The sequence below is a fragment of the Amphiprion ocellaris genome, chromosome 3, assembly GCF_022539595.1.
Source record: "Amphiprion ocellaris isolate individual 3 ecotype Okinawa chromosome 3, ASM2253959v1, whole genome shotgun sequence".
NCBI lineage: Eukaryota > Metazoa > Chordata > Actinopteri > Pomacentridae > Amphiprion > Amphiprion ocellaris.
Genome location: NC_072768.1, coordinates 15,086,745 through 15,111,954, shown reverse-complemented (window position 1 = coordinate 15,111,954; position 25,210 = coordinate 15,086,745). Strand labels below are relative to the sequence as shown.

Below are 25,210 nucleotides of genomic sequence, written 5' to 3'. Positions count from 1 at the left end.
ACTCTTGACACTGACAGAAGGTAAATGTCCTCAACCATGTGGGTTTTCCTTGGAACACAGCAACTGCTTTAGTTTTAGAAATTTCAGATTACCACATGCCCTTTCTTTCACTTGTCAGCAAGATCAAAGAAGCAGAAGAACATCAACAGGAAATTTGAGAAATTGAGGTTTCTAGTCAAGCCATATGGTGTCCTTAGATTTCTTTGTCTAAAACTATGTGCAGTGCTTTGAGTCATGTAATAGTATTGAAATATTAATATACATAGTATTGTTTGTGTAAAAAAACATATAGATTCTGTTTCTGGAGCTCACAGCAAACAGTACTTATACAACAGGAAATCATTTTGTCAAATATGAAACAACTGAAAGTGCTTTTTTTGATTTTTCTCCTCTCTGCAAGAAACAATCCGCTTCAGTCTACTTGATACAGCTACTCATACTTCTCACTAGGAATGGATATTGATAAGATGTTTATGTACTACTACCCCTAATGATGCTGCTCATTGAATCAGTACTGAACAGTAACAGTATTCCTATTGGTGCTTTTGTTATTTTCTAAGAGGAAAAAGCTGAAAGGATTAACATTGCTTTATTTTCTCATATATTCTAATAAATAGCATTCTAGAGTGCCAAAGTACAACGGCATTGTTTTGAATAAATTACTGTTGCTGACTGATGTTGTAGTTTGCCAGTGGTTACTTTTAATCATTAAGCAATGTTTGTATAATTTAGTCGACTCAGTGTGGAGGCTGCTATACATAATACACCTGGGGCCATGGCTGTTAGCTAGTTAGTCTCAAACTGTGCATTTATCATCTTACATACCGGCACATAATGAGTTTTCACAGAATGGTTCAGCAGATTGATTGTGTTTCTGCCGTTACATCCAAAAGACTGGTTGCAGTTGCAACAACTAGCATTGTCGCATTGACTCTAGTGAAGTGTTACCACACTTTGCATCGCTCTCTGCCATTGTCACTATGACTGGGGTCTCTGTGTGTCATTGTGTTTGCTGCGAAGTGCTGCAACATGTGAGACAGAGCTGCTCCTCGCACACGACTCTGAATTTGAAATGGCAGAAATGCATCATACACAAATGTCTTTATCTTTTTGCACTTTGGAAAATAAAGTACCGAGAGCAAAACCAATTAAGCCTATCGATACTATGATCTTTTCTAATTTAGTCCCAGTGCCTATTTATTACTGGGTTTTGGTACCCACCCTGTTTCCCACAGCTGTCACCAAGATGCAATTGTAGATAAAACACGACCACATGACAATAATGATTCTTGTGTGATTCTCTCAATCAAATTTACTTTCCCAGTCCTCTAAAGGGCTCTGTGAGTTAGACTTGCTCTTAAATTGTGGTAGAAATTATTAGGACTGTAGTATGGAATAGTATAGAAGCCTGCGGTTTTTGTAATTTTAATTTTTAATTTAAGACAATGTCGAGGGATATATATATATATATATATATATATATATATATATATATATATATATATATATATATATATATATATATATATATATATATATATATATATATATTATTAGCATCTTTAAATATCTTACTGTGTTTTGTCTCTTGTTCATATTAATTTCAGTCAGAAGAAAGCCATTGGCCAATTAAAAATTCACTGTTAAAGACAGTAACATGTGGTGATGTTTTGCGTGGCAAAAGGTCTGTAGTTATCCTAGAAATGTATGCCAGCAGTCTGGAGGGAAAAATAATTGGGTGTGCAGAATTTTATCCACTAATAGCCATTTGTTGTGCATCATTAAGGTCTGCTTCATTAGCTCATTTAATTAGTCTTGCCTAACAGTTACCCCGGACAACAAGCATTTGACATCTGCTATTTCAAGCTACCTGTGGCTCCACGACACCATTAGGGCCAACAAGTGTTCTGATTCAACTCGGCAGCAGCATGTACATGGTCTAACTGTGTGCAAAGTTTATTTGGTATACCCAGCTAAAAACTGACGCAGTCTAGTTCAAAATCATAATGACAGTATAATAATATGTCACTGCAGAGATGAGCAAATCTCCCGGCACAAATGATAATTATACATAAGAAGTAATAATTACTGGTTGACTGTTTCTCACAGCGGTGTCACGCGGCTCAGCAGCGACAGAGCTTTGAAGCTTTGTTGATGTGTACATTTGAAGGCGGGCGCTCATTCCTGTCGTCTTTTCTCCACGTGTGCCCGATCCCTGCTGAGCTCTGATGGTTTTGCTCCTCCGAGGAGATCGTTCACCTCCCAGCTGCGTGTGCACCGAGTGTCAGCTCTGCTTTACCTCACCACATCTTTGCTGCCTCTGCGTTGGCTTCGCAGTGAGCCTGCTGCGTCAAGATGGTCCCAGAGATAGAAACACCAAACAATGCCTGGCAAGCCTCGCCGTGACTTAATGTTGGTAGAGTCTATCCCTCTCAATCCCAGACCCCACATGGGCCCAGTGGAACAGATGGCAAAAGTAAATCGGAAATACACACCATTAGACATTGTGTTATGAAATGCAGATGAGAAATCCAAAGCGCTGCCGACTAGGCCTGCACCATATGAGGGAAATCTGCGACATGCGATAACATTGTTAAATATTGTCATGATGATAAGATTTACAGTAAATAGACACGTCTTATGTTTACGTCTTTCTGCTCTAACAGGTGCCCTGCTAAGTTTAAAAATGTGTCCCGTCCACAGCACTATCTGATTGGTTACATACGACATGTATTAGCCGAAAGATAAGGTTAAATGTTTAGATTGAAAGGTTAAAACGTTATATAAATATAAATTGACAAAATTTTGCGTCCAAGTTTGTGTTATTCTAAATTTTGACACAAAGATTTTCATATTTACTAAAAATGTGTATCAATTCTAAATACAAACCATAGGTCACCTTGATTCACCTTGGTGTTGGTACCGACCATGTCGGTCACCCCCTCATTTTAAATATGCTTTTATTGTAATTGTGTATGAATGCCCAACTCATTAATCAGATCATCAATTGAAATAAGTCATTTTGACCATAAGAAATTAAAGTTGAATTTCCCCTATTTCACAACTCAGCCATAGTACCAGCTAACCTCATTGTCACCACCAAACTGACACTTTCATGTGAGGGTAGCCTACAGCTTGCTGGGGCTTCATCGAATCAGCCAAATGGTGTGAATGCATCATCCATGTATCCAGGGCTCCATCTGATAAGTCAAATGAGCATAAATACAATGAATGAAGTGTGTAAATATATTGATTTTACTTATTTATTGCTCCTCAGGCAGTCTTTTGCTATGTGTTTTCTTGCACATGTTCAAAACACAATGACGATGACAATATGAATTGTCAGTCAGCGCAAGTGTCATACTGCACTGTCTTGTTGAATTTTTGTGCAAAGTAAATCTTACTTGAGCTACCATACTGGCTAGAATAGAAGGAAGAATTTTCTAGAAATTAATTCCGGTACCATATTCAAAGGCAGGGCATTTCGGTTTTTGATTTTTTTTTTTATGTACAGTCCTGCTAAAGCTGTTCAGGAAGCCATTTTTGTCATGTAGAAATGTGTGGCTCGTGTGAAGCTGTTAAAGGAATTAAGTTCCTGGTGAGCATTTTTTATTTTTTTTTTAATTACCATTTATTTAAAATCATCTGCTTTTCAGGCCAGCACCATGTATTTCCCAACCTAGTCAGATTTGCCATTTTACTTCAGAGGCCTCATCTTTAGTAGAATAAAAATCTAATCAAACAGTGCTCAAACCAGCATTTTTTTTTTCATTTTAGTCATTTCATAGCCATGCAATTGGACCAGCAGGGAGTCAACAGAGACACAGCTGGACTACTGTACTGTGAACTCCAATGTTATTCACAAACCCAATAGTGGAAGTCACAAGACGGTGCTTGAAACTGTTGTTTAGAAATGCACGTTTTCAATTAATAACCCACAGCAATCATTTGTGATACCAGTAATTTCACGACCATGTTTTCAAATCGATTCACACTGTTAAAAACACTTCACCACATGCAGCAGTGTCATTTCATTACAGTGACAATGACGACTGGAACACTCAGCTTTGCATGTAATTGTGACTCCCCAGAGCAAGCGTGCTAGGATACACTTACATAATTGTGTTGGAGTAAGTCATCCAACAAGAGGGTAAATTCCCTTGCTACAGTCTGATGTAATAACTGAATATTAGACAGGGAAACTCCAAATCCCAGGCATCATTACGACCAGTTCATTTCATGGTGACTGTCCCCAGATGATCTAACAGTATTAATCTGTTCGACTCAGCACAATAATCCATTGATAGTGACTGAAGAGCAGTTCGCTTCTCAGACCAACTGCATGTAAAGATCCTCTCTGTGTCGTATAGAGTACAGTTTCCAGGCCGTGTACTGTGCCCTGTTCTGACTCAAGACAGGAATTCACTGCTTGCTTCTCTATAGTCCTTTGTTTATCACCGGCTGTCTGAAGCACTGCTTTCAGAATTCATCTGTTTTCCCTGCCCTTTTGTCACAACTGAACCTCATTTTTAATTACCACTACATCAGAGCTGGCATTTCTCAGGCAGGGAAACAATTACTCCTGGTGGTTTAAGGACGTCTAGGTTTCCACACCCCTGGATAACTGGATAAATCTGCAGGATCTATCCCCCACTTACATGGTAGAATGTATCCATCTCTGTTACTAATGCCTGCACTTGACTTAACTTGACTCATGTCACACTCTACTAAATGTGTATCCACAGGAAGAGAAAAGGCTCCATTTAGGATTCTTCCACATGTCTGTATTTTAGCTGCCCCTACACCATATGAGGTGGTAGAGTTTCAGAAAGTAATGATGATGGACTCCTTGGTTGTGGTAAGTCCATTTTCAGGACTGTAGTTACACTGAACAGGTGAAATTGCTAAGGGAGCTATTTAACAATGAATGACAGTTAATTGGACTCTGTGAAAATCATGTTGCTGTTTTCTTTTATGAAATAAATGGATAAAGGGCACACTGACCACCTGTGCACCTAATTCTAAATCTGAATCTCATTGGAAGAAGAAAGAAGGCTAGAAGAAACAAAGTAATAATACCAGTACGCTTGGGGAGCGACAGTACATGATGTTCAGTTCTATATTAAATTTCCTCGGTTCTGTACACCCTGTCAGAAATTCCTGTGAGAATTTGAAGTTTCTGCATTGTAGTGTTTTAGTTGACTACAGAGAAAATAGACAAAGAAGTGTTGGAGCAAAACTATGTAATTTGGGAGTGTACTTGGAGGCATTTTGAAAATGCAAAATCATTTCTGATGGCTGCAGCTGAATGTTTCAGTTGGAGGAATAAGACAGAAACAGATTGGAAAGCAAATTCTTCTCCCAAACCCTTTCAAGCAGCCTCTCCAAGTAGATTTGGTCCCTGCCAAAGCAATAGCTAATGCTATAAGAAGGTTTGCCACTGCTGATATGCAACCTTACTTGGTTGCACAAAATAATGAATTTAAGCATTTTGTCAACTGTCGAGTCTCACTACAGTGTGTCTTTACAAATGCATCTTATGCCTGTCCAATATAACCAAACAAAGCAGCACTTGTTTAGCAGTTATCAACTGTATCTGCAGTTGTGCTCACCACCAGTAGATTGACTTTCAGGGCTACAGAGAGCCACTTAACAGTGGCGGCCCACAATATCACTCTCGAGTGGGAAATAAAAAGTCTGGTCCTGCAAACTCACCCCATTATGAACAGCATACAAGCGCATATCTGGCACAGAAGCTAAAAGAGGGCATGTCAGTGTTATGGGTGCGCTGTTGCACAAAGTTCATAGTTAACTGTGGCAGGAAAAATAATAGCTGCTCAGGCACTGTTTAATGTGCTTAATGTTCACATTTTTCAAAATAAATTATTACCAATTATTTCTGCTACTTTCTGTCTTTCTGCTTTTATTTCTTTACTTAGTCTGTTATATAGAATGCTTATCATGAATCAAGATACATACTGGACTGTATATTTTGTTTAGATTTGCACACTTACAGTAAGCAACACCATTTGATACTCGCTAGCAATACCTATTCCTTGTTCTGTGTGCAATATATGCCTAATTTTATCTTCTGAATTGATTGAACTGCTTTAAAATATCATAAAAGAAATGTTTTGCCCCCACTGAAGAAGAACTTGCTTGATTAAAAATTGGTGGAAAATACTTATTGTGGATATTCTGTAGTGTTTTTTTCCTAGTAAATCATATAGCTACACTGTAAAGAGAATATATGACTTGATTGCAGCCCTGATGAGGCACAGCTAAAAGGAGAGTTGGTAAGAAAATAGTATTGCTTTTATTGCTTCTGTGAATTGTAGAAACGCAAAATGCAGGGCTATAAGAAAACTCTGGATTACTGTATTATCAAAGCAGTTTGAAGTTCAGTTTGGGTTTATAGGCAGCAATAATATAAAACATGTAAGCTGTTAGAAAAAAAAGTGTAGCTCACAGTTTGCGACCTAGGTTACTCAACACATTGCCAAGTTTTCCCTGGAGATGGCTCGAGGGAATCACTTTATCAACGTTAAGTAGATATCTGAGGCTGTTTTGAAAATGCTGGACACTCAGAAGCTTCAAAGTGGAGTCCCACAGTTACCCAGCTCTGCTTGCCCTGGGGCGCTAGGCAGTCATGTTGGCTTGCATCAAGGAAGACTCGTGCCTTTGTCTCAATGAGGTAACACAATTACAAAGTGATGTCAGAATAATTTTCCAGCTCCTTTCTCCACCAACAAACACACAAGCCCACAGCTGATGGCTTTCAGTGAATGCATCGTGATAGTACAGCGGTACTGTTACGACATGAGAGCCCCAGACGTCATTTAATAGGATCTGATTTTGTATTTTATCACATTTTCCATAAAGAATGATGGCAGTGAGTGTTTCTTTACAAAGACACGACTAAGTGTGACGCTCTGTGATTGGGTAATGCTCATTATGAAGAAAATAGAAAAGTTAGGAGACTAGTGTACCATAGTTGCATTTCTATTCAGCTGTTTTTGTTGAAAAAGTGTTCACACTTGAGACAGGCGTAAAACTCTGTTTTGATAAAAGATAGAGTGCAGTGGAAATAGATTCAGCACACAGATGATGAGGTACAGAAATCATGTTGCTTAAATGCCACTAAAGCTTCTGTTGTTACCTTTGCTTGAGAGAACATAGCTGTAAAATAACCATTCAACTTTTCACTTTCCACTGTCCGGTGTGCTCTGCATCACCAAACTTCAGACATTCTCGATTCGTTTTTCTTTGTTTGAGGTTTGACTGGTGCTAATTTCATGTCATTGCGCTTTCTTCTTTTGCTGTAGTTTAATGGCACCTGACTGGATCTATCCTACTGCTGATCACAAGGAACCAACTCTTAGTATTTGCACAATAGTAGTGCATAGCAATGTTCATAAATGTGCTCTTTATTTTCATAATTTTTTGAAAATTCTGCTGAATTTACAGAACATTTAGATGGAAACCTCATTCTCCCTGCTTTTTGACACTGCTGCATTCACGCCAACTTCTCATGTGACTGGGTAGAGATCAAGGAGTAGAGAGGTCAGTGGAGTCAACCTTTTTCTTTTCTGAATAAACTGATTCTCTTTTCAAGTGGGGACTATTAATGTCTTCCATGAGCGATTGTCTTGAAGTATGTGCTGTTATCTCCATATTCAAGTGACTGTGTGTATGTCCTCTCTGTGACGGCTGGGTTTTAAGTCTGCTTTTGAGGGTAATGGACAAACTAAAACTTTGACTTCATGACAGTGGTGATGAAGAGTCACTTAATCTCTAAAGTTCACAAAGATCTTAACTCTTGATCACAAATGTTTGTGGATACATCAGATTCCAGACAATTGTAAATGTCTGCACTCTTACAAGTTGGATTTGCTTAAATTTTAGAAGCTATTTCACTGGATAAGTGACAACTTTGGTCTGCTGGTTGTGCCAGAAATGACTCTACCAACCTGTGTGTCCTTAATACACTGAAAACCAGAAAAGAAATTGTCATGTTTGATAAAAAGACAGAATGCCACTAAAGTCAGTAGGATTGAACCTTTGAGCATCATAATAGTCTCATATTTCATGGCAGCCCATCCTTTATTTTTGACATATTTTACTCTGGACCGAAATGCTGAACCAAAAACAGGCCAACATTGTCAGTCGTGGAAAAAAAATTTTTTTTTAGTGTCTTCAGATGTGGAGATAGAGGTTTAGAGCTCCACCCTCAAGACAAAAATGCAGCTCCTAGCAGCGTTTATTATGAAGGACATGTGGAATGCAGTAAGGGTCAGGAATGCTCCACCTAAACACGGGGGACTGGATCCTCCTGTCCTCACCTAAAGGTTATACTGCACTGAGGCTCCAATATCACCGAGGACAATGAGAAACCCACAGTGTTCGTAGTAACCATGGAAGGCACATTTACTCGGGTCAGTAAATCACGTTGAGTGGGTACAAGAGACAGACATTTCATTGAGGATGAACTGCTCTCACTTGTTTCTAGAGTCTGTTGAGTAGATGTGTTATTTTGTGTGTTATCCAGTCTTGGCACTATATGTTGCTGTTAGATATCCCAAACATGGTGCTGAGGACTATTGAGAAACTGTTTCTCCTGTTATTTATGGAAAAAAAAGGACAAGAGCAGGCTGTAGGATCTGCTTTCTTATTTTGAGTAACACATTTTTTCACAGTTGCTCCTCCACACCCACGTACTGCTTTGTTCCTATGATACAATTATTTTTTACAGAACATCTTTTTAGTCACCAGCCAGAGATCTCTCGGGAGTTCGCACCTTCCCCACAATATCTTCCTCCTATGTTTAGCAGCTTTTCATTTCTACAGCACATGTTCTGTCACAAAACCTGTAGAAGGAACACAGTACTCATTACTGCCAGTACTAAACTCTCAGTTTTGGGTTCATTCTTGCCTCCATTTGGACTAGTCTTCCCTTCTCAGATATATACTGATTATATATCCAGATTTTGTTCATATGGCACTTTAAAACCATAAAACCGCTATATAAGAACATTCTTCCAGAGTGTTCAGCTCCTATTCCTTTTCACATTTGTCTTCTCAGTCTGAACATCATCTTGAGACATCTTCTATGAGTGGTTAAATTTTAATCTTAGATGCCTAAAAAAATAAACTTCTGTGTCAGTTTGTTTGCCCTTAAATTTCTCAAATTTCTCAACTTATTCAATAATTGATGATTTTACATGACTCATGCCTCGTACTTGGCTTTACTTTTGGTGCTTCTTTTATCATCCAGGTGCAATAGGGTTTGGAACTGAGGTACATGCTGCTGTGCTGAAGGACGAGAACATTGTTCGTATTTTTGTAGCAACTAAGAAGACAGATAATTTACCAAAGTCTGCATCTACTCTTGAGATTTAAAGACCTTCGTAAAGTCTTTGATACTCAGATGAAGCTGCTCATTATGAAAGTATATCTGTAATCCAGTTGACTGAACACAGATCAAAGTCTCTTAATTTATCCTAAAGTGTCTCCTGTGACAGCAAGGAGAATGGCAGCAGAGTCACTAGTGGCTCTCAACAGACGTCGTCATCAAAGGTGGCTTCAATCACGAAAGGTGCTTTCAGTAATGAAGAAGCAAGTGGTCCATTGGCAGTTGCTAGGCAACTGCATCAGCATTACTCTTGCAAGTCAAGAAGCACTGGCAGGGAGATTCAAAGGGAGAGACATGTAACGGTATTTTAGCATGTGGGAGAAATGAGGGATTTACCAGTGCATACAGTGAAGTGGACCTTATTTACAGCCTTATTACAGAGACTGATGGGGTCATAATGGTGGAGCAAATCAACAATCCAGGGGCCAAAAAGTACTTGCTGGACTTTGCACCATTTATAGGGGCATAATGCAACGTGTGCTTTCTCTTTGCACCTCAGAGAAGCCCAGTGATGTGGTGAAGACCGGCAGCATTTGCGCATTTATCTTTCTGTGAATGAGAAAGTTGGAGGATACAATCGGCTAGTTTTCCGCATTAAAAAAGGAAGGGTTTGAGGGTGCAATGGATTGGACAATATATTGTTTCAGCCATCACTTATGTATATGAAGTGATTACATTACAAATACATTACAAATCATCCACTGTGTTAAAGCTCACTGAGTCCATGGTTATATGCTTGTTTTTACTGCTTAAAAACTAGTGAAGACTGATTTTAGTGATTAATCTAATCATCTATGTCTGATAACATAATTTAGTCAGAGGCCATGTCTCATTGTAATTATTCAGAGAGTGCAGTGATTCATTAGGCATAAAAAACAAATACTGTCTGATGGGTTTTTGTAACAAAACTTTGCAGTTAGCACAGAGGCGAGAAGATGTTGATGAAGAAAAGGTTTTCCTCTGTTGTTGTGCTTTTAAAGTACTTTTAATTCTTTGCACGTACAGTTACAGTATTGTGTATTATGAATCAGATGAAATGATGTGATTTCTTCAAAACAAAGCAGTGTGCATGAAACAAGCAAAATAATTAAATGGATCAAATAAACACATTTGCACATTTTCGTTCTTTTTGCCTTAAGGTCCAGCCTTTGTATACAGGACTTGTTGGGGCACGCTATCAAACAGATTACCGGCCTTAGTTGTTAGAAACAGGTTTGCCTGCATGACTGCTACATATTCCCCTCTCCTTTCTTTTTCACTCTGCTGTGCCTCCTATGGATTGCTGTAGAAAAGAGGAAGACTAGTGCATCATGCACAGTGTGGCAGTCTAAGTCATAACAGAAGCCAATCTCGTGTGGACATACTAATACAAAAAGTTGTCATGCCTTATCATATGCATATGATCCAGAAATGCACTCAGATGAACAAATTTAGCAGTTTTTCAAGGTTTGTCCCTTCCAAACACACATGAAATGACAGAAAGTATGTGTGAAGAGAACAATGTTTGAAGATGATGGTACAATATAATAATGTCTGTATGGTTACAGCATTTTTTTCTCATTATTCGTTTATCGTTCCTTTATATAATTTATTAACCATTCAATAACAGATTTACTCCATTTGTTAAAACCTGCAAATCATCACATCACACATGCGACTGTGCTAGATAATTGGTTGAACTGATTAATCTGTTGGAACAACTGTGATTAATTAAACTGCTGTTTTACTTACCAACTAATTGTTTTTAGCACAAATTGTTCCATTGAACCTAAACAGCATCATAAATTAAAATACAGTTGAATCATCTCCCAAATGACAGTCAATGTAATTGTTTATTTTTTTTATTTTTTGGCAAGGTTATTGTATTGGAGTGCTTTAACGGGTACAAGTCCATGATGTTGTGTCCACTCACATTCTATATTCTGTTTGGCTTGGGGGTTGGACCTTCCTGATGAAAACAAATGTGTCTGTTTCTAGTTTCTCAGTGTAAATCTGCCTAACTGATGCTACATTTTCCAATAGGTGGAAAACTGAGCACTTTAAGCTGTTTCCTGTTAAGGCAGATTATTTTTTTTCTTTTCTGGGAAGAAAGCTTTCTGTTAGGTCCCTTTAAAACATTCACTCTGCTCGGTTAATCTGACAGCAGCTGAAGGTGTCGGTTTCACGTCTAAAAGCGCTCCTTGGTCTCGTTTCCATAAACCTTGGCAATCGTACTGGGTCGGGCCGAGAAAACATTTCTTTTTCACCTTCAACACAAGTCTGAACTGTCTCCATCCACATTAATGGACAGGCATGCGCAAGTAATGGTTCTTCCAGTTGTGTGAATTTAGAGGAGCTTTTTCCACATTTCAGTACCAGCACTGATCTAAAACCATCACAGAGAACACTTAAGACACAGTTTGTGTGCCAAAATTAAAACCTTTCTCACTCACTTTGCATAGTGGCTGTCTTCAGGTTCAGTCCATTACATTTTCGTAACACATGGAGAGAATTTTCAATGTTTTTAGGAAGTCATAAATAAGCTAGGCTGGCAGTTATTTGGACACTTTGATAGCTGCTGTTAGTTTAGTTTCCATCTGTTATTGCATTATCGTGCATTATACATAAGTTGGTGTGTTGTTTAATCTTGTGTGAATGACAAACATCACTTGCATACCGTGGCTCTCTCCAACACTGCAGGGAGTATCTCTGAACGAAGCTGTGAAAAACATTAACAGAAAAGTGACATCTGTCTGAATGACAGAATGTTGGCACTTGGATTGATGAAGCCTGCAAAGTTGTGGATCCCTTGACTGAAATGGCTTTGAAGATGCTGCCCTCATCCTTGGGAGAGTAGCTTTAGTTTTTCCTTAGCTTTAGGAAAAGCTAAGCTTTAGTAGAAAGGGCCAGTATGTAAATGTGTGCACTGCTTGTGGATGCATTTTTGCCTCTGGTTTGATCTTGGTGGAGGTTACATTATTGAGTTAATGATGATCTCTAAATTTGACTATTGCTTGTTCCCACTGAATCCATAGGCACCATTAACTATTACTGATCAATAGTAACAGTGCAGTGTATTCTGTTATCACAATTAACAGACAACAAAGGCAGGAAACTACTAATGCGTTCTATGTGCTTGGTGCTAACATTTATCTCTTCTTTAATGCAAATGAAGAAGCTTGTTATCAATGCATAAAGCACATTGTTGTTTGAATGTATAGCTAGAAAACTTTACTTGTTTGGAAAAAAAAAAGCAAAGCTGAGTAGCAGAGCAACAGTGTGACTTTAATGTCTTACATCACAGCCACATGCTGGAAAAATATTTCATGTTGGTAGCATTAAGCAAGCAAATGTAAAAATCAAACAAAAAAATTAAAGAAAGGAGATGATGATGAGTAGTAATTTCAGATAGGACAAACAACTTTAGGGCATATTTCTGTGTAGACAGTACAGACTGACATCAAAACTGTCTTCCACCTACTGAGTTGCATGTTGTCAGTTGAACTTTGGATCAATATGGACAGCGAGACCCTCAGTCTTCAGAGTCCAGCTCCATTTACACTTGTGTGCGATCTATATAAGTGTAACAGCCTCTGTCACCATCGGATCCGTTGAGTTTCTGACAAGACAGCAGCGTCTTCTGACCTCTCGGCAGAAGACATCTGGCTCCTGTTTTATCCTGACTTAAGAGGAAGGTTTTATGGTTTTTCTGTATTTGTTAGACTCACATTATGTAATTGTATTGCATAAGTCAAGTCCTCAAGGGAATTGTTTGTAGATTGGTAGATACCTCTTCCTGCCTGTGTCACAGAGAGGTGTCTCCATCAAAGCGAGGGGGAATAACAGCGGAGAAAACTCCACTGGTGTTTTTCACACACATGTTGTGTGGAGAAACAAAACTAAATGTTATTTTTTTTTCTGTTTTTGCATCTTCTTTCTTCCTCTTCACAGTTTATTCATTAGTATTTATCTGCCTCTACCACACCAACCATGTGCCTCTCTTTCCCTTTCTGTGTCAGGTGTGCACCATGACATCTAAACCCCATCCTCCTCTAATGAAGAAACACAGTCAGACGGACCTGATAAGCCGCCTGAAGAGCCGGAAGATCCTTGGAGTTGGTGGCGAGGATGATGATGGTGAAGTGCATCGCTCGAAGGTCAGATTACTTCACATGAGCACTCAGTTTTTATTCAATATGGGCCGTAATGTAGACAACAGACTCAAATTGCATTAGGACAACAGACAACTTGGTTAGAAATTTAAGCATGTGTTAAATTATCGTCAGTCAAATGGATGATATTTCAGCAGTACATAAGCAAAAATAGCACTCAACCACAGATGCATTTATTAACTGTGAGAAGAGCTATGGATTCTTTTTAAAAGCCACAGTAGGCTGCTAATTGGCTCATCATTCTTTTAGTGTCCCATTGTGTGCATTTGCCTCCTTATGCTTCAATGAATCTACATCACATAATCCACCGAGCTCTCGCAGCTCCGCTGAGATGTGACTGGCTCCCCTGGGAGGCTGAAAGCCTCGTACATCTCATGTATTATATTCCCGCCTCACGTGCATTTGTATATGGACAGTGCATACCCAAACACAACAACACACATGCGGGTTTCTGCAAGGAGACACAAAATCTGTTGTCATATTAATTTATCTCCAGCTCCACAGTTTCAGACTGACGATAATTTCTGGTTTCATTTCACTGCACTGAAATATCAAGATTTCAATGATAATTTTTTTCCCTTCATAATCAGATTGCATTACAATGAGCATAGGCACAGCACCATTTCTCACTGAAATATTAATCAGGCAAGTGAGAGAAAGGAACAGACCAGAAGGCTGCAGGCATACGGTGGTGGCTGATAGCTTGTGATGTGAAGTCAGCCCCCTTTTCTCTGCCCTTATGAGTGTTTGTTTTCTCTCTCAATGTTTTAGCACGGAGCTTAACCCAGACATCTGCCACTCAGATCCTTTTCACAGAGCACACTGATGCAAACTTAGACATAGACCACAGAAGAGACAAAAACGCATAATGCCTGTTTTAATGCCAAGACAGCTTTATTTGATTTGAGAAAGATTCCTGCGGTTAGATACTGAATACAATAATTGAATGGTGATCCAACAAAAATTGCACTAAAACAATATTTTGGATGATATTGTTTGTTGTATTTGGTGTTTTTGAAAAGTAGCTTTCCCTGTGTGTCTGTGACATTGACCCTAATTTAGAGTTGAATTGTTGCTGTCACACTGTAATTGGTCTATTGTTCTGTCACTCTGGTTGTTCCAGAGAGACATGTGGGGTCTAAAAGTAAGGTTAGCAGCACAAGAGCAGGTTTGGAGAGGAAACGGTTGGCTTTATCCCAGTGGTCCATATAAACAAAGGGGGGAAGTGCTCCTGTAGTCCACTGACTGTCTCTTCCTGTCTCCTTTACTGCTTTGAGATAAGAATACTGTTGCTATTATAAACACTAAGGTGAGAGAGAGACTTTGAGTTTTTACTTCTTACCTTTGGTGAGTGCCATTGTGCCAGAAGATATTGCCTTTCTTCTCTGTTGTGTTACTGAAAGCTTTTTTAATCTGCTAATTCAGTACTTAAGTATTAAAGTCAAGTAGCTGCAACCAAGCTTTGGCTGCATGAGCCAAGGCCTTATAAATAAGACAGCGCTTGTATGTATAAACACATGTTTTGTTTATGTGTTATGTCCAGGGGGTTACCACTGAAACATTAAGTTGTGATCATTCTCTACTGAATGTAACTGCTCAAACTGACAGAGATCCATCAGAGTAGAAAAATAAATATTCAGATCACAAATCCTCGGCTTGTGAGTAATAGCTTCTAATTCTCTGCATATTTTTCATGCTCTCTGGCTGGAAAGTGGCCCATTGTTTACTGAATGCAGCTGACTGAGTGACTGATAAAAACGCCAGGCCACAGCAGCTGTGATTAAGCGCCGTTCTATCTCCACAAACAGCATTGTATATTTGTCTCTTTTCCTGTTGCTCCCTTTCTCTCCAACTCCCTTCCGCCATATTCCCCGAGCCAGCCGGGTGCCATCAGATGACGCTCAGTTCCCTTTTGAGTATTTCTCATGCCAGTCATGAATATTTATGTGTTCCTGTCAAAACCAGCTCCTGAAACCATGGTACAGGAAGGCTGATTCACCTGGTCATGTGATCACAGCTGGCACAGATGGATTCATGTGAAGGCAATTCAGCGGCAGCGCAAAGGAGGGTCGTAATAGCTCTAGTCTGTTGCTCTTTATCTTCTTAGTTTTAGGAGTGTAGCCTCAAGGGAGTCTTCTTCAAGCTTCTAGCCTGAGATCAAAGATAGCAACAGCCATCTGCAAATATTTAAGAATCTAAAAAAAGTTAGAAACACAGATTCCTTTTTTCTCCCTTTCATTTTAGACACGTTTCTTATATCTTCTGGTACTCTATTTTTGAACCAGCCATTTTTTATTGTATAACACGGGCTCTGTGATGCTACTTAAAGAGCTGCTTTAGGGTCCACTGGCATTGCTCCTTTGTTGTGTGTTCAATAAAATAATTTGCTGCAGATTCACACATGAAATACAGTTTTAATCGTTTTAATGTGTAAATATAGTATGTCTCTCTCTTCTCTCTTCTCATCTGTGCTGTGAGAGTAGGTGTGGATGACATGGGTAAAGTGATTATCACACCATTAATAAGGATTATATTTTCTTGTTTCAGTATACTCTGCATTACAATATGACAAACCTATGCAAATCACATAAAATTTCAATGTTTAAAGCTATGAGCTCTGTTCCTTTGTTATGTATCAAAATTTTTTTTTTAATTTTAAAAATTGCATGTTGCCTAAAATAAGTACGGAAAGCAGAAATTTACTAAACAATGACATGATAAGATTGTATCATGATGAGATCTAAGAGTTTCAGTTCTCAGAAGACAGTTTAAGAGTCATCTTAAGTGACATGTTATGCAAGTAAAGTGTTGCCTATTGCAGTGAAATTAGGCCTATAAAGCTAGAATGTACAATGATATAATGCATAATGTCAAGTCACACATGAGGATTTTTCTCTTGACATGTTTTGATGGTTCAACTTGATTAAATACAGTTGTTTGTGTAAATGATCCAGGGACACAGTTAGAGCAGAAATCCTTGAAAACCCTTGTTTTGATTGTTCTGGTATATGACATGAATCATTTTTGTTTCATTCACTCTGACATTTCACGGGATAATCAAACGGAAAACTACTTTCAAAGTGATAGTGAGTTCCCTGTAAACAATGCTTGCCAGAAAATGATTCATCCTCTGCCTTAGTGGTTTTCATGCTTCAGTGTATTTTTAATTTCTGCTACGTCTGATTCCAACATGAGATTTTTGTGGAAAAGAGGTATTTAATGGGGAAATTATTAATGTTATGGAAATGATTGGACCTGGAGGCTTTCGATGAAGGATATCAGCTTAACAGCAATCTGACAATTGTAATTTCTCTGAGGGTTACTGTCTGTTCAGGCAGAAAACTGGGGTTATATTATCGCTTGCCCTCTCGGTGGTTTATCTGGGATATTTTGTTTACCTCCCTGCTCTTGTGCCCTTGTCTCACGAAACCATCTAAAGGCATCTTAAGGCAAAATCAATAAAATGTGAACATACACACCTCAAACATACACGGATCAGGCACAACATTGTGACCACCTGCCTAATGTTGTGTTGGTCCTCTTTATGCTGCTAAAACTCCTCTGACACGTGTGTCAGGATTCAAGGTTTCCCAGCAGAACGTTGCATTTATACCAAGATGATCAATGTTATTCACTTCACCTGTCAGTGGTCATAATGTTGTGGCTGATATAGAATAGATTTGTTCTTGAATGCACATTCCATAATGAATGATTCATGGTGGTTTACCCAACAGATTTTGGTTTTATTTGTATATTGTGTTCGTTTGCATCCAGTCTTACTCTGGGCATCAGACCGAGGCAGCAGCAATTATTTTCAACATCCAGTGATTGTTCAGTTTTGTTTTGTTTTTTTTTGTTTATATACATTTTTCTACAAATGACTGGAAATTGTAAATAATGGTACTCCCAGATACTAAACTGATTGCTTGTTTTATAAAAATCTTAAATGTACAGATGTTCAAGTTGTCAATGACATCAATATTAAAAAGCAGTGAATCCTCACATTTTCAGTTTTGGAACCCCCAAACGGTTGTCATTCTATTTGATGAATGATGAATCGATCATCAGATGGGTTGCTGATACCTTTTGTATTGGCTAATGATTTAACTGACTATTTGTCTTACATTTTAACATCTAGTCACAGATGAATAATGACACTAGAGCTTAAAAATCTAGTTACTGGCTATTAGCATTCCACCTTCTCTTAGCCCTGTGATAAGAGATGCGTATCTTGGCAGATATTACAGGGGTAATGTTTCAGTGTATCTTTTTAATATTTCTCTATCATAGGGTTCATGCTGTGTGGCATTTCGGGAGATGTGAACTTTTATCTTCGTATTCAGCTGAATTTAATAATTGCTCATAAGAAACAGCATGTTGCTCTTTCTCTCACTACCTGCTTCATGCTGTTAGGATTATAAACTGAATATTAAGTGTAACTACTGTTGCAAGGATTAAATTCACTTCTGCAAATAAAGCTTTTCCTCAGACATAGATGTGGTAGTTGGTTATTCATCCAGTACACATTGCAAGATGTCGTTACGACATACACTCTTAATCTTCAAGGGGTGATCAAGGAGCTGAGAACATTTGCAGTCTCCAATTAACATATTAATTGGGCCTACTCTCACATTCAACCTCCTTCCTTGCCTCGCCTCGGCTTTGTTTTAATGTAGTTCTTTCTTGTAGCTCGCTACAGATGTGTAGTGCCACATTAAATACACCTCCATGGAGCGCACTTATGCGGCGTTGCGTTGGGGGTTGTCATAATAGATATCAGCGAAGATGACGTGATTACATGTACCTTCTCATAGCTCATTTCCTATTTCTTTTGTCTTGCCTTGTTTGCTCACAGATCAGTCAGATGCTCGGAAATGAGCTGAAGTTTGCAGTGCGAGAGCCTATCGGGCTGAGGTGAGATTTCAACTGCTCGGTTACTCAGTGTCACAACAGCTCACAGTTAACACAACAGACTGCATAAGGTCAGCTGTGTATCACTTCCAGTAAAGTTCAATATCTTTCCAACTCTGAGAAAACAAATGTACAATAAGTATCTGTTGCAGGAAGGATATGTTATTTCATGTCGTGTCTGTCTTATCAGGGTGTGGATATTCATTTCAGCAGTGGCTTTCACAGTTATGGCTCTGATGGTAAGTTTGCTTCAATTCTAAACTGAGTGAACAAGTGTCACATTAACAACAATCTCTGTTAATCAAAAGTATAGTTATAAGGCAGCAAAAACATTCATCTTAGAAATTGGAAACACATTGATATGCAGATCCAGCAATGAGTTACTGTAGATTCTTTATCAGTAAGGAACATCTGGAGAAACAGCTCCGTCTTTGCTGGCCATTCCATCGTAACTCTCAGTATCCTCAGTGTTCATGGCAAACACAGTGACACTAAGTTCAAAACAGGAAGACTTTAGTAAGAACTGAATGCTGTTGTGTTGATATGACAGAGCTGAGTTGTGCTTTTGTTTCCCTACACAGGCTCTGATGTTTCCCAACCAGCTTTATGAGGTTGTCTTTGAGGAGGAGCTCTCCACGACTAGCATCTCTGTCCGCCTCTATGGAGGAGCACTGCTCAGTAAGACACCCAGATAATAAATTCAAAAAGCTATTCATGCTCCGCTCATGCATGGCTGCAGCACAGTGAATACACTGCATGAGCGAGTGCATTCTCTGTGCTGCAATGATGCTGACACACAATGTTTTAACATTTATTTATGTCCATGCTAAAAATATACCCCGGCCAACTGCACGTGGTGATGACGACTTGTAATGCATTCATTGCATTTTGCACACACTCATTCAGATACTGTATGAAGAGCTCTCTTCTTGCTTTAAAATCATCCCTTTAGGCTACAAACAAAGGCTGTGTTATTTGATTGAGCTGTGTGTATCTGCAGTTCACTATGAGGGCATGTCAGAGATACAGAAGCCAATTCTCCAGAATACAAACAGCAAAGGCTCCATCCGCCTCCGTGTTCATGTGGCCTCGCATATCATGTTTAGATCTGGTGGCGTCACGGTGGAGGATAAAGGGCAGCGTATATAGTGTGTAAATGTGTGTCAGTTGGCCTGGAACTCGGAGAGGATGCATTTACATTTTACAGGTTGCTCATTCAGTAAACTTAATGGTGTTTTATTATTTAGTGCTCGTTTGTACCACGTCATTTACAGATACAGCCAATCATAACATTATGATCATCACATGAAATTCTGGCATTTGTGCTTTTCTCACCTCTTACAGAGAATGTATACTGGAGAAGCGAGCAATTATTTTTATGGCTGTGGTTTTAAACAGAGCTGTCAGTCAGGTGATTATAGTTTGTGATGACGCTGTGAAGAGGCACAGGCAGCACACAGGTTGCCCCTTGATGTGAGATTAAGCTGGGAAAGCAAGGCCAAGACACACGAGTGGGAGCTAAGGCTTAGCATATACTCAGTGAACGTTGCCAAATTGTCATTTCTAAGTCGAGCCTTAACATATGTCAGACCTTATATAGACATAAGAGTGTGGAATATTTAATCAAACCTGTTCTCCTTCTTCCACACTTGACATTTATGGGAATACTAAACAAAGAAACTGCCTTTCTTGACCAATGTGAAATCTGATCAAATCAAAAATAACCCTCTGCTTTGTCTAGGGAGAGACAGAACCTTAAACACAGCCCTGTGAAGGAAGATATAATGAGCCAGCTTTGTTTCATAAGGCCAACAAGACTATTTTCTTCTCAATGCATGTCAGCAGAGCTGTGGGGATTAGCAAAGAAAAAGGGTGATGCCTTACAAGACAAGGTGTAGGGAGGGAAGGGATGGGGTCTCATCTGCCACACAGATGGAACCTGGCAGGGAGACGATGCAGTCAATCAGCCCTCCCACCTTTCTGCCCACCCCTTCTCGTTTCCATAGCCTTACTGGTCTGTGTGGGTGGGAGTGAAATACTGGAAAATGAACTGGAAGGGAAGAGCAGGGAACGAAATGATAGAGCACAAGCTTTTATCAGAATCAATGAGTCAGAGCATTCGGCCGAATCAATAGGAATTTATCTCCATGTCTACACAGCATCACAGATTACAGATTACACCTGCAAGTCAACTCATTGTGTACTTGTTTTGTTAATGGAAATGCTCTTGGACGTGTAGGAGTCTTCTTTCCTAAGCTTCCTCTTTTTTTTTTTTTTCTGTTTTCATTCTCATGCCCCTGAACCTAAAAATTCCCATTGATCTCATCCTTTTCCAGGCCTGGCCCTCATCATGTGGAACGGTCTCTACACAGCAGAGAAGGTCATCATCCAGTGGACTCTGCTCAGTGAAGCCTGCTACTTTGCCGTCCAGTTTCTAGGTGATTAACTTTTCCAACACACTCAGTTCTACTGCTCTCTCTCCGTCTCTATCTGTGAGAATCACAGCCTCAAAAGCCCTCCTTTTCTCTCTCAATTACTGCGAGACAAACCAGTTGAGGAAATTAATGTGTTGATAGTGCCCTCTTGTGGTTAAAGTGTGCAGTCACAGCCTTGCAGTGCTTTAAAAGGATATACTTGAGCTTTATAGCAATATATACAGTTTTTTGGTTGCTCCGTAATTATTCATTACAAATTCCACAGTCCAAGTTTTGTTGAAAAAAAGCCAAAATGAGGCTTTAGCGGTTTGCGTTACACAAATCAATTGTGTGTCCTCCAATGTTAGTCTTGCAGTTCAAAATTCTCTCTGTGTTACAATCTCTCCACCACAGTTCAGCAAAGAAGCACTGAAAATGCAAAAGTGGATGTATGCGCTAATAAGACTTTGAATAACACACACTTGCTCTGTCTAATGCGGACTGACAAACTGCAATGGACAGTAACTCCTTTAATGTACACTACCAGTCCAAAGTTTGGACACACCTTCTCATTCACTGGTTTTTATTAACTTTTTTGAGCATTGTAGCTTAATAACGAAGACATCAAAACTATAATAGAATACATATGGAATTATGTTGTAAACAAAAAAAAAGTGTTAATCTTCAGTATTAATCTATAATGTAGAAAATAATACAAAAAAAGTGTTGAATGAGAAGGTGTGTCCAAACTTTTGACTGGTAGTGTACATATGCAAATGTAACAATTACGTTCAGACAGATTTGGCGAAATATGAACAAGTCCAATTAAAAGTTGCTCTGTGATTTCAGTAACGTCCATCACCTTAATGGAGATCGGCATCCTGCCCAACGCTGCCATACTCCTGCTAATCAGTCGAGTACTCTTCTTGGTGGTCACCATGTCTTACTACTACCACTTGGGCCGTAAGCCGAAGAAGATCTGAACTGACTCGGGATACTTCGAGGGAGGGGGACAGCTGAGCGCAAATCACAAACGTGAGGTTCAGAAGGTTTGGATAACTGTTTGATTGGGGCTTAGAGCATTACTCTGCCAGTCAACGCCCCCTGTCCCCTTCCATGGGACCTAGCTTAATGTAACCCCCAGTATTCAACAGATGAGCACAGTCTCACATTCCAGACTCAACAACAAGAACGATACACCTCATAGTGAAAGTGAACTACTCTTTCTCTGGGCTTTGAGGTCAAGCCCCTCTTGACACACATTCCTCCTTTGTGCAGTTATACAGAAGGAGCTAGCAGTTTTAGTGCAATGCATTTTTGTGTCACGTTATTGTATGATTTATAATGTACAGGACAGAGTCATTTCAAATACATTACTATATAGTTCATGCACAGTCACATGATTTCCAGAATCAGTGTTTGTTGTATTCAAGAAAAGCCGCATTTCGACGCCGTTTCTTAATCACACTGGAGGACCAAGAGTTTGTGTTCTCATTTGTTTCCTGTGTGATGCTGTTGATGTTATCTCACATTGTATATACACACAAGTGCAGTCTGATTATCTGATCTAGTGCATGCTTTCTGACAGCTTTCCAGTGAACACACTAAATGGAACTGTGCTTAATATAAGATTCAGACAAGCTAAATGCTAGATGAGTGGCTGTAAACATTTTGTTCACTGAGGAAACTCTTAAAGGTCTTTTTTTTCTTTGTCATAACCTTCAATAATATTCAAATTTAGTCTATCCCAAAACAAACTAAACATTTTTCAGGGACAAAGGCCTTTTTTTTTATTCGACAAGCTGTCAGTCAAGAGGTTGTACCAAAGTGAATGGGGAATTGTTTTGTATAGAATATTTTCACTACTGAGATTATTACATGTAATGTCGATAAATGCACATGTGAAGTGACTCGTATAAGAGAGGCAGTGTACAGTAATTCTCTCCTTGCCATGTGTGCTCTGTTAGGCAGGACATCAGCCTGAATAACATCCTCTACCGTAAAGCTAGTGTGACAAGCCGAGCATGTCAGTCTGCAGGGTAAACGAACCTGAACTGGCTCCTCTTTAGTGATGTAGCACAGTTTGTTTTTTTTAAACATAACACCATATCCTAGTCTTGCCTTAAAACTACCTAAAAGAACAGTCATCAACACAGCATCCTTCTTGTAAATATGTAAATAAAAGTATTTACTATTATGTGGTGTTCTTGTGAACCAAACAGGGAACTTGTTCAGTATTAGTTAAATGATTTTCAAAGGTTAATCCTTCTCTGGTGTGTCTTATTTTGTACCTATTTAAGTGACATTTGTATTTTGATGTCATGCATGCCGTATAATCCACCAAACGTGTCCACCAATAGCTTAAACTTCGTAGCAAGCTGCCACCGACCAGAGAGCCAACAGTTGAAGATGGTAATGACCGTGAATGGACGCAATAACCAAAAAAAAATAAATCAGGTCTGAAAAGAAAAGGCTAATTTTACTAAACAGTTCAATTATATCTGCTTTAAAACAAATATAACCCAGCAATTCACAGTTTCCACCCAATCAGCTTGTTCAGTACATGTTTTCCCTCCCATTTCTTGGCATAACCTCAGGTACAAGACATCCTGGCTCTTTTTCAGAGCTGTGCCAGCAATGCTAACTTGCCAACTGTGATCTCTGCAGCTCATACTCGGCACCACACCCTCGACAGAAAGACACTCTAAGGATAGGGGCGACTCATTTCGTAAATTTAACTCCAAACATCATTTTGAGTAGAACAAGGAGCATATTGAAGGTCTCCAAAGGTGGTCCGTATTGTTCCAAATGGCCACGTTGAGTCCTGCCCTAGAAGGGAGTGGTACTGAGGTCAGAGTGATTGTGGGTTTGCAACTGCGAGTCCAGCGCTGCAGGCAGATCTGCTTGTTACTTGGGCGAGCGTTCAGTTCAGATAGGGAACGTGAAACATGGGTGAGGTCTCCCGTACCCCTCAGAGGTAGTAATTATCCTTTTTGCAGTGTTTAATTAGACACAGCTCTCCCCGGTTGACATTGTGTGCCCCAACTTACAGTACTGCTCCGTCCTGACTGGCATGATAATTATGAAGTTCAGGAAAAATGTCATTCCATTTCCGTCAATACTATACAGGCCTCAAATCATCAGCCTTGTGAAACGTTCAAAGGTTTGTAAAGCTGGTTATTTTTATGGAGATATGGCGACTTCGGCAAGAGGGGGAAGAAGGGGAAAGTGCGCAAAGAAGTCTTTCTTTCATCCTCATGGTTCTGTGACGTACATTAGTCCAAATATTACTTGTATCCTTGGAATTTGAAAATAAAAAGACATTGTAAGTTGAGCTTTTCATTCCCTCATCCAACATATGGTATACTGTTGTGAATAGCATACCTCGTCAAACTGTTTCAAGTTGTAGCATTGTGGTTTTTTTGTATATATGTGGTATATTGTACTTCAGAAATGAATTGTTATGGATTTCCATGATTTAGTTTGAAATAAAGAAACACTTGTTTATTTTGAAGACTTGAAAATGGATGCTTTCGCCTTGGTCATGTCCTTTCTGATAAATACATAAGGCTGGAACTAGCTATTGTTTTTATTAAAGCCCACTGTGATATATTCAGATTGTTTGTTTTGTCCGATATACTGTCAAATTTGACAAAAGAAGCAGAAAATCTGACATTTGTCAAGCCAGAGATTGTTATTTTTGCTAGATTCATTATTAGAATGGTTGCTGATTTATTTCTGGTAGACCAACTGAATAAATAATTGATTGTTTCACTTTGGAAACAGTCTATTCCTCTTCAATACTGGACTGGCAAGAGAAATATGTGGTTATCTCTACAATAAATTGCATAATTTATTATTTAGCTACACTGAACCTTCAGTGTCCACTGGAATAATAATGTATTAATCTGATATTAAATGTACTGATTGAAAAAAGTTGACAAATCAGCCACTTACTCAACAGAATAAAAGACAAAATTACTATACAAGTTATTTAGAATTAATACATGCATAGTAACTCCATGTTCTCGGCTACATAAGCCTAAGAAGGTTTCAAACTTGCGTCAATGATGCCCGGCAGCGAGGGAGATAATTAAATTTTTTGGCACAGGTAAACAATCGTTAATTTGTAGCGGCTCTGACAGACTACCTTCCGCTCACCTGAAATAACCGTGGAAGTGGAGAGCCTTCAGCAAAAAGTTTCCTGTTGAATTCAACCAAAATGCATTACTTCACACAACACAAACCACAGATTTGTTCCAGCGTGCCTCTGCAAAGACAGCTGTTATGTAATGTTACCCTTTGTTTAGTATTTTCTGTTT

General features: G+C 39.0%; 1 protein-coding gene across 2 annotated transcripts in view; it reads left to right on the top strand.

The window, feature by feature from the left end:
- Positions 1 to 24,402, top strand: part of LOC111573649 (tumor protein p53-inducible protein 11) — a 38,125-nt gene extending 13,723 nt beyond the window's left edge. Inside the window, exons 2-8 of one of the 2 annotated variants that reach the window (XM_035951748.2) lie at positions 7,468 to 7,563; positions 13,411 to 13,548; positions 18,419 to 18,477; positions 18,665 to 18,713; positions 19,056 to 19,152; positions 20,811 to 20,912; positions 21,738 to 24,402. In XM_035951748.2, the coding sequence (XP_035807641.1) occupies positions 13,420 to 13,548; positions 18,419 to 18,477; positions 18,665 to 18,713; positions 19,056 to 19,152; positions 20,811 to 20,912; positions 21,738 to 21,871 (570 nt within the window). In that variant the 5' untranslated portion in view covers positions 7,468 to 7,563; positions 13,411 to 13,419 and the 3' untranslated portion in view covers positions 21,872 to 24,402. The remainder of the gene's footprint in view (positions 1 to 7,467; positions 7,564 to 13,410; positions 13,549 to 18,418; positions 18,478 to 18,664; positions 18,714 to 19,055; positions 19,153 to 20,810; positions 20,913 to 21,737) is intronic. The other variant, XM_023277914.3, reaches the window with a different exon arrangement.
- The last annotated feature ends 808 nt before the right edge of the window (positions 24,403 to 25,210 follow it).